Source organism: Cebus imitator, unplaced genomic scaffold (assembly GCF_001604975.1).
Source record: "Cebus imitator isolate Cc_AM_T3 unplaced genomic scaffold, Cebus_imitator-1.0 Scaffold50, whole genome shotgun sequence".
Lineage (NCBI taxonomy): Eukaryota > Metazoa > Chordata > Mammalia > Primates > Cebidae > Cebus > Cebus imitator.
In genome coordinates this window covers 886,724-897,489 of record NW_016107365.1, presented here as the reverse complement: position 1 = coordinate 897,489, position 10,766 = coordinate 886,724, and the positions used below count along the sequence as shown (strand labels likewise).

General features: G+C 37.9%; 1 protein-coding gene across 2 annotated transcripts in view; it reads right to left on the bottom strand.

Annotated features, from left to right (window-relative positions):
- LOC108303673 (general transcription factor IIH subunit 2) overlaps nucleotides 1-10,766 on the bottom strand; it is a 35,413-nt gene that overhangs the window by 14,951 nt on the left and 9,696 nt on the right. For both annotated transcript variants that reach the window (XM_017527585.2, XM_017527588.2), the window contains 4 exons: nucleotides 4,399-4,489; nucleotides 4,056-4,143; nucleotides 3,312-3,419; nucleotides 660-723 (listed from right to left, as the gene is read on the bottom strand). In XM_017527585.2, coding sequence (XP_017383074.1) covers nucleotides 660-723; nucleotides 3,312-3,419; nucleotides 4,056-4,143; nucleotides 4,399-4,489 — 351 coding nt within the window. The remainder of the gene's footprint in view (nucleotides 1-659; nucleotides 724-3,311; nucleotides 3,420-4,055; nucleotides 4,144-4,398; nucleotides 4,490-10,766) is intronic.

The window sequence follows — 10,766 nt, the reverse complement described above, 5'->3', positions numbered from 1 at the left end:
TATATAACACTTTGGTCAATGATGGACCACATATATGACAGTGGTCCCATAAGATAATACCATATTTTTATTGCACCTTTTGTGTGTTTAGTTACATAAATACTAAGTGTTGTATTACAACTGCCTACACTATTCAGCATGCAATATTCTGTATAGGTGTGCAGGCTAGGAGCAATAGCTACACCATATAACTGAGATGTATAGTAGCCTGCACTATCTAGGTATGCACACTGTGATGTTTGCACAGTGATGGTATCACCTAACGATGCATTTCTCAGAACGAATACCTGTCATAAAGTGATACATTCAAAAAAGTCTAGGGTCTATCCCTTTGCTTTTCCCTACACACTCACGGAGGTAAAAATTAAAAAAAAAAGTTCTCCTCTACACCCTTTTAAAATTTGTATTATTTCCATACTATTGTTTTTATTATTAACATAAACAAGTATATATATCCACTTACATCTCTACTTTCTTCTTAGGTGATTAGTAGCATACGACAAAATTCTCTCAAGCTTACTATTTTACTTAGTAATAAGGTCATTCCATAGAATTATATAGAGATAGTCTTCATTGCCTAGCTTTTGAATTTATACCTTAAAAGAAGGAATTAAAAATGTAAAAACATTATCACTAATAATTTCAAGGTCTTTACTTACGCCATGCTGAAAGAGGGTTTTGCATCCTGGTCAGATAAAGAAGCAATGGTGTGCTGAGGAAATCCTTCATAGAAGAAAATGTATTACTTTCTTTTTCCAAGCAAGGAGCAGAATTCTAGGACTAAGAACCTAAAAATGTTCTTATCGAAAAGCCAGTAAGGTTGTACAAAATATCACTTTCCTGCCTCTTAGATAAGCTTATTATAGCATGATGAAACTAATTCCAAGCTATAAGAAAAAGTAGAGGAAATGGGGGAAAGACCTATCTATATGTATGACTTCAAATTCTGAAATTCATATATATGTTTTCTTTTCTCTTTTTTTTTTTTTTTTTGAGATTTTTTTTTGAGATGGAGTCTTGCTCTGTTGCCCAGGCTGGAGTGCAGTGGTGCAATCTTGGCTCACTACACCCTCTGCCTCCCAGGTTAAAGCGATTCTCCCATCTCAGCCTCCCACATAGCTGGGATTACAGATGCCTGCCACCATGCCCAGCTATATATTTTCTGACTTAATAATGATTAACACTACTTTTTATTTTTATTTATTTATTTATTTATTTATTTATTTTTTGGGGAGACGGAGTTTCGCTCTTGTTACCCAGGCTGGAGTGCAATGGGGCGATCTCGGCTCACTGCAACCTCCGCCTCCTGGGTTCAGGCAATTCTCCTGCCTCAGCCTCCTGAGTAGCTGGGATTACAGGCACACGCCACCATGCCCAGCTAATGTTTTGTATTTTTAGTAGAGACGGGGTTTCACCGTGTTGACCAGGATGGTCTCGATCTCTTGACCTTGTGATCCACCCGCCTCGGCCTCCCAAAGTGCTGGGATTACAGGCTTGAGCCACCGCACCCGGCAACACTACTTTTTAAAGAGGTTGTACTTTTTACATCATTTCTGACACAACTGAAGCATATCATAGTACATCTTCATTTTATCTAAGTTTATACTTTTATGTTTAAAATTTTGGAATGCTCAAATCTTTCATGTAATGTTTTCTATTTATAATTTTAAATTCTGAAAACATGTTCAGGAAAAGCAAAAACCATTTTTAAAAAGAGTTAATACATAAAAATTTTAAATGTATCTACATATCAAAACAAATAAATAAAAGTAAAGGCAAATAACCAACTAGAAAAATATTTGCATCAGGTAACTGAGAAAGGGCTAATATTCCTAAAGGACTCTAACAAATAAATTATAAATTTAAATAACTTTAAAATGGTATAAGAAAATATATCAGTAAATCAAAAAGATTAGCCAACATAATAGCCAAAATGTATTGAATGTTTACATTAAGCATTATTCTAAATGCTTCATCTGTATTAACTCAATCCTTGCAAGACACAATAGATACTGACATCATTAAACACATGAGAAGACAGTGGAAAAGAGAGGTCGACTAGTAATACAAAAGGCCAAAAACAAAGTAGAAAAGCATTCTACTTCACTGACATTTTAAAATATATATATTAAATAAGGAGGTTCTTTTTCTATTTAAAAGTTATACCTTTCTTCAATATAAAGGTAATACGTTTTCACTTGATCTTAGCCAAAAGGCCGAGAAGCGATGTGTAATACATTTTCATCACAACATTTTTGTCAAATAGAAGAAAATTTTTTTTTTTTTGAGAAGGAGTCTTACTCTGTCGCCAGGCTGGAGTGCAGTGGCGCGATCTCAGCTCACTACAACCTCCACCTCCCTGGTTCGAGTAATTCTCCTGCCTCAGGCTCCCGAGTAGCTGGGATCACAGGTGCATGCCACCACATCCAACTAATTTTTGTATTTATAGTAGACACGGGCTTTCACCATGTTGGCCAGGATGGTCTTGATCTCCTGACCTCGTGATCCACCCACCTAAGTCTCCCAAAGTGCTGGGATTACAGGCGTGAGCCACCGCACCCGGCTGAAAACAAAATTTTTAAAAAGTGAGCCAAAACCAATCATTTCCCCTCCTTTGAGCAATTTGGTGTACTTCCCTGCAAGCTTTGTCTTTGCACAGTTTGTATTACACAGCTTTGATCAGACAGTACAGTACAGAGGATTTTGTAGCTTATTTTACTTTTTTTTTTTTTTTTTTGAGACAGAGTCTTGCTCTGTCACCCAGACTGGAGTACAGTGGCGTGATCTCAGCTCACTGCAAACTCCACCTCTTGAGTTCAAGCAATTCTCCAACCTCAGCCTCCCAAGTAGCTGGGACTACAGATGCCCACCATCCTTCCCTGCTATTTTTGGTATTTTTAGTAGAGACAGGGTTTCACCATGTTGGCCAGGGTGGTCTCAAACTCCTGACCTGAGGTGATCTACCCACCTTGGCCTAAGTGCTCAGAGTACAGGCATGAGCCACTGCACCCAGCCTTTGTAGCTTATTTTAAAAATTTCTTAATATAAGCATTTTTCTATAAACACAGTTGATACCTTTCTAGCCTTAAAAATAAAGAAAGTGAACAGTGTTCTCTTGGTGACAAGACTACTGGTAGTTTTAATACGTTTCCTTTTTTCTTTTTAAACTTCTCTGTGCTTTCCAAAATTGCTTCAACAAGCATATTTTTTCCTAAAAAAATTATTAAATGTTAAAATAACTTGTGCAAAAACAAAAATAGCATAGTTTGAGCCAAGATATATATTTTTTAAAAAAACATAAGAACACTTACCCATACGAATAAGCGAGCATTCAGAACTTGAGCTAGCAGGAGGAGGACTAACGTGATGTGTAAGTAATTCTTTGTAATGGCTTTCATCTAAAATAACATGGTATGTGCCTAACAAGATGAAAAGAAAAAAAAAAAAAACAGCTTTGTAGACATAATGAAGTATATGCTCTATGTAATTCTTGTAAAAGTTTTATCATCTGAAAATGTAAATTTTCAAAATAATAATTTTAGTTAAATCATCACTTTTAAAACCTTATTTAAATAATATATCTAAATCAACTTCTCTAGGAATAACTGTAATTATAATTTATTATTATTACTATTATTATTTTAACATATAAATAGAGACAGGTCTCAGTATGGTAACCAGACTGATCTCAAACTTCTGGCCTCAAGTGATTCTCCTGCCTTGGCCTACCAAAGTGTTGGGATTACAGGCATGAGCCACCATGCCTGACTTGTAATTACAATTTAATTAAAGGCAAGTTACAAAATCTTTATAAAGTAAAACATACAGTAAAACTTCCAGTTTTCCAAAAGTTATAATACTTCCTCTAAATACTGACAGAAGTACTGAAAACTCTTTGCATTTTGAGATGATTTCTTATAGAATTAATTACATATTTAAGATGACTGACCATATTTTAGACTACTTTAATAGCTCACAACAGATTAAAACATCCTAATTTAATAAATTTCCTACACAGTAATTATGAGTAAATATTAAAGATATTAGATACATACCACCAGTTTCACGAGCAAGTACAGTGCAAACTCGAACCTCTGCAGACAATCCAATAACAGATACTCTAATTTTAGCTGCCTTTAGGGTCTTCATAAAATCCAAGCAGATGGATAGTTTTAGGAAAGAAGAAAAACATTTAAGAATTAATGTATTTGAAAAATAAAGAATGCTCCAAAAACTAGTGATAAATTCACTATATCTACCACAAAGATGGATCACACACACACACACACAATATATATATATATATATATATATATATATATATATATATATATATATATAAAATTGCTGTAGAATTCTCTTTAGAGTTGTAACTTTGGTTTTGATTTTTTGGTCTACCTTGATTAGATCATAAATATTAGATGGATCACAAGTTGTAAGGCTGCTGAAGATGATTAGTACTTCTCGACTTGTATGTCCGGGCATATGTCTTAAAAGAAAGATAAAATACACTGCAATTAGATGAAACAAATTACACTACCAAAAAATTTACCCAGAAAGAATGGTATACATAGGATTACACATTTAGGCTATAGCATACCTCATTTGTTTCAACAATGCAAGGAAAGGTTGTGAGACTATTTTAAATACTTTAATGTCAGTTTTTCTAAAATGAGCTACGTACTTAAAAAAATTATTAATTGATCACTTGACTAGCCTTAAAAAAAAATTATTGGCCGGGCGCGGTGGCTCAAGCCTGTAATCCCAGCACTTTGGGAGGCCGAGGCGGGTGGATCACGAGGTCAAGAGATCGAGACCATCCTGGTCAACACAGTGAAACCCCGTCTCTACTAAAAATACAAAAAATTAGCTGGGCATGGTGGCGTGTGCCTGTAATCCCAGCTACTCAGGAGGCTGAGGCAGGAGAATTGCCTGAACCCAGGAGGCAGAGGTTGCGGTGAGCCGAGATCGCGCCATTGCACTCCAGCCTGGGTAACAAGAGCGAAACTCCGTCTCAAAAAAAAAAAAAAAATTATTAATTGATTCATTTAATAAACATTTACTGAGCACTCTCAAGTTCTGGGGATAGAGTGATAAACAAGGTTCCCAGCATCATGAAGCTTACATTCTAGTAGGTTTGTTTCATACAAAGTCTAAAGTATACACTAATACAACAGTATCACATGGATAAACTTTAAACTAAAATGTGGCAATATCACATGGATCAGCTTTAAAGTGTATAAATGTGGCTTAAAAATAGTAACACACACCTCTTTCTCAAACACTATATAGTAGTCCCCTCTTACCTGCAGAGGATACATTCCAAGACCCCCAGTGGATACCTGAAATCAAGGATAGTACTGAACCTTATATATACAGTCGTCCTCCAGTATCCTTGGGGAATTGATTTCAGGCCCTCCTATGGAGACCAAAATCTGCTCAAGTCCCAGATACAAAATGGTGTAGTAGGCTGGGCGTGGTGGCTCATGCCTGTAATCCCAGCACTTTGGGAGGCTGAGGCGGGCGGATCACTTGAGGTCAAGAATTCCAGACCAGCCTGACCAACATGGAGAAACCCTGTCCCTGCTAATAATGCAAAAGTTAGCTGGGCATGGTGGCACATGCCTATAATCCCAGCTGCTCAGGAGACTGAGGCACGAGAATTGCTTGAACCCAGGAGGCAGAGGTTGTGGTGAGCAGAAAGGGCACCACTGCACTCCATCCTGAGTGACACAGCAAGACTCCGGCTCAAAAAAAAAAAAAAAAAAAAAAAAAAAAAAAAGGCATATTTGCATATAACCTACGCACATCCTCCCATATATTTGAAGTCATCTCTAGATAATTGATAACACCTAATACGATGTATGCTATGTAAATAAGTGTTATCCTCTATTGTTCAGGGAATAATGACAAGAAAAAAATGTCTATTTGTTCAGTACAGGTACAATTTTTTTTCCAAATATTTTTGATATGTAGTTGACTGAATTCACAGAAGCAGAATCCAGGATTTGGAGGGCTGACTATACCATGTTTTTCCCTACACAGGCATACCTTGGAGATACTGTAGGGCTGGTTCCAGACCACAGCAATAAAGCAAATATCACAATAAATATTTGCAATAAAGTAAGTTGCATGAACTTTCAGGTTTCCTAGTATATATAAAAGTTCTATTTATACTGTAGTCTAATAAGTGTGCAACAGCATTATATGTAAAAAAAAAAAAAAAAAAGTACATACCTTAATTAAAATTACTTTATTGCTAAAAATGCTAAAAATCAACTGAGCCTTCAGTGAATAATATCTTTTTGTTGGTGGGGGGTCTTGCCTTGATGTTGATGGCCACTGACTGATCAGAGCGATACTTTCTGAAGGTTGAGATGGCTGTGGCAATTTCTTAAAATAAGACAAAGTAGTTTGCCACGTGGGTCAACTCTTCCTTTTATGAAAAATTTCTCTATGGCATGTAACCCTGTTTGATAGCATTTTATTCACAATAGTTACCTTTCATTCCTCTGAAACCCCACTGATGCTTTACCAACTAAGTTTATGGGATATTCTTTTTTTTTTTTTTTTTTTTTGAGACAGACTCTTGCCCTTTCACCCAGGCTGGAGTGCAGTGGCATGATCTCAGCTCACTGCAACCTCTGCCTCCTGGGTTCAAGCAATTCTCCCGCCTTAGCCTCCCTAGTAGCTGGGATTACAGGCATGTGCCACCACGTCCAGATAATTTTTGTATTTTTAGTAGAGGTGGTGTTTCACCATGTTGGCCAGGCTGGTCTTGAAATCCTGAGCTCAAGTGATCCACCCACCTCAACCTCCCAATGTGCTGGGGTTATAGGCTTGAGCCACCACAGCCAGCCAGTGTAGGTATTTTGACCACCTTCCATGAATGGCATTTCGAATGGCAAATCCTTTCCAGAAGACTTTCAATGTACTTTGCCCAGATCCATCTATGGCAGTCAGAGCCTTATGATATGTATTTCTTAAATAATCAAGATTTGAAAGATCAAAGTATTCCTTTATCCAAGGGTTGCGGAATGAATGCTGTGTTAGTAGGCATAAAAATAACATTAATCTCCTTGTACATCTCCACTGCAGTTCTTGGGTGACTGGGTGCATTGTCAATGAGCAGTAATATTTTGAAATAAATCTTTTTTCTGAGATAGATCTCAACAATGGGCTTAAAAATATTCAGTAAGCCATGCTGTAAACAGACATCCTACCATCCGGGCTTTGTTATTCCATTTGCGGAACATAGACTGAGTAGATTTAGCATAATTCTTAAGGACTCTAGGATTTTCGGAATGGTAACAAACATTGGTGTCAACATCAAGCCACCAGCTGCATTAGCCCCTAACAAGAGAGGAAGCCTATCCCATGAAGTTCTGAAACCAGGCATTCACTTTTTCTAGCTATGAAAATCCTAGACAGCATCTTCTTCCAACAGAGGGCTGTTTTATCTACACTAAAAATATGAGGTCAGGTGCAGTGGCTCACACTTGTAATCCCAGCACTTTGGGAGGCTGAGGCAGGAGGATTGCTTGGGCCCAGGAGTTCAAGACCAGCCTGGGCAACATGGTGAACCTACCTCTACAAAAAAACAAAAAATTAGCTGGGCATGGCATGGTGGCACATGCCTGAAGTCCCTGCTACTTGGGGAGCTGAGGTGGGAGAACAGCTTCAGCCTGGGAGTTTGAGGATGCAGTGATCCATGATCGTACCACTACACTCTAGGCTGGGTGACAGCGAGTGAGACCCTGTCTCAAGAATAAACAACAACAAAAAAGAAAATGATATTTAGTGTAGCCATCTTCATCAATTATCTTAGCTAGATCTTCTGGATAACTTGCTGCGGCTTCTACATCAGCACTTGCTGCTTCCTCTTGCACTTAGAGATGGCTTCTTTCATTAACCTCATGAGCTCAGTTCTGTTAGCTTCAAATTTTTCTTCCGCAGCTTCCTCACTGCTCTCAGCCTTCACAGAATTGAAGAGAATTAGGGCCTGGCTCTGGATTAGGATTTGACTTAATGGACTATTGTGGCTACTTTAATCTTCTATCCAGACCATTAAAACTTTCTCCATATCAGCAATAAAGCTGTTTCACTTTCTTATCATTCATGTGTCCACTAAAGTAGCACTTTGAATTTCCAATATTTTTTTTTCCCATTTATTTTATTGCATTTTAGGTTTTGGGGTACATGTGAAGAACATGCAAAATTGTTGCATAGGAACACACGTGGCAGTGTGATTTGCTGCCTTCCTCCCCATCACCTACATCTGGCATTTCTCCCCTTGCTATCTCTACCCAGCTTCCCACCCCCCACCGTCCCTCCCCTATTTCCCCCCAACTGACCCCAGTGTGTAGTGCTCCCCTCCCTGTGTCCATATTTTTTAAATTTTTTTGAGACAAGATCTTGCTGTATCACACAGGCTAGAGTATAGTAGCATAATCATAGCTCACTACAGCCTTGAACTACTGGGCTCAAACCTCCTGCCTCAGCCTCCTGAGAAGGTAGGACTACAGATGCTTGCCACTGTGCCTGACTATTTTTGTTTGTTTGTTGTTTGGTAGAAATGGTGGGGGGGAGTCTTGTTATACTACCAGGGCTGGTCTCAAACTCATGGCCTCAGGTGATCCTCCCCCCTCAGCCTCCCAAAGTGTTACAATTACAGGTAAGAGCCACCATACCCGGCCCAGCACTTTTAATTTCCTTCAGGAACTTTACCTTTGCATTCACAATTTGACTAAGTGTTTAGCACAAGAGACACAGCTTTCAGCCTATCTTGCATTCTGACATGCCTTTCTCACTAAGCTCAATCATTTCTAGCTTTTGATTTAAAGTGAGACATGCGACTCCTCCTTTCTCTTGAACACTTAGAGGCCACTGTAGGGTTATTGGTGTAATTCCAATATTTTTGTGTCTTAGGGGTTAGGGAGGCCCAGAGGAGGGAGACTGGGAAATGGCCATTTGGTAGAACAGTCAGAACACACATAACACTTATCAATTATGTCTGTTGTCTTATATGGGCCCAGTTTGTGATGCCCTAAAATAATTACAATAGTAACATCACAGATCACTGTTAACAGATATAACAATAATTTACAAAGCTTGAAATATTCCAAGAACTACCAAAGTGTGATATAGAGGCATGAAGTGAGCACATACTGTTAAAAAAAAATAGCACCAATGGACTTACTCAACACAGAGTTGTCATAAACTGTCAGTTTGTTTAAAAAAAACAAAACAGTTATCTGAGAAGTCTAATAAAGCAAAGTACAACAAAATGAGGTGCGCCTGTACATAAATACCTATGATCAAGTTTAATGTATAAATCAGGTACAGTAAGAGATGAACAACAATAACTAAATAGAACAATTATAACAATATGCCAGCATCACTACTCCTGCACATTGGGGTCATTATTAAGTAAAATAACACAAACACTACAATAGTTTGACAGTCAGTAACAACAGTTAATCTGATGACTTAGGCCATTACATGGGTGGGCAGCATATACAGTATGGATCTGCAGGAGCAAAGGGTGATTCACGTCCTGGGCAGGGCAGAGAGGTAAGGTGTAGGATTTCATCATACTACCCAGAATGGCACGCAACTTAAACCTTATAAATTATTTATTACTGAAATTTTCAATATTTTTCAGACCAAGAGTAACTAAAACTATGGAAAGTGAAACCGCAGATAAGGGGGGATTACTGTAATTTAACCTCATTGTAATTTAACCTCATAGTACTTCAGAGTCATAATAATCATAAACATTAATCTTGTATACCGTTTAACTAAAATGATAGCTTGTGGATTTGTGGTGACCAGTTTTCAGTTATACTAATTAGTGGTTTCTATGCTTTCCGCAGCAAGTTTATCAGTTAGTTATTGCTTTTCTGTTTATATTTTGTTATTTTCTCAGCTCTTACTGGTAGACCCTGCTACTGTACTTACCTCTACTACATGTGTTACCTCATTCTCATCCACTTCAAAACTATCTATCATGTAAAGGTATAAGGTCTGAGCCAGGGCAGACTATCCAGAGATAAAACATATAAGCTTTAGGGATGCTAAGGCGGGTGGATCGCTTGAGGCCAGGAGTTCAAGACCAGCCTGGCCAACATGGTGAAACTCTATCTGTACTAAAAATACAAAAATTAGCTAGGCATGGTGGCATACACCTGTAATCCCAGCTACTAGGGAGGCTGAGGCACAAGAATCGCTTGAACTCAGAAGGTGGAGGTTATAGTGAGCTGAGATCGTGCCACTGCACTCCCACCTGGGTGACAGAACAAGGCTCTGTCTAAAAAAAAAAAAAAAATACACATGAGCTTTAACTATACCAAGTATTTCCTTTGGGGTCTTAGCTTTATTCCATATAGCTTAACTTGCCATGCAAGAGTGCTATTAATTTATAGTTATATTAGTTTGGTTCAAAAGTAATTGTGGTTTTGACCATTACTTTCAAAATAAATTAATAAATGTTAATAAAGGTTCAACCAACTTACAATTATTATACTACACTAAATCTCATTTTAATAAAATTTTTTTCAACATATTTCTTTTGTACTATTGATACTGCATACAGTTTTAAATTATACTTTTATAAAACCTTTAACAATATCCTACTAACATGTAAAATAGGCCGGGCGCGGTGGCTCACGCCTGTAATCCCAGCACTTTGGGAGGCCGAGGCGGGTGGATCACGAGGTCAAGAGATCGAGACCATCCTGGTCAACATGGTGAAACCCCGTCTCTAC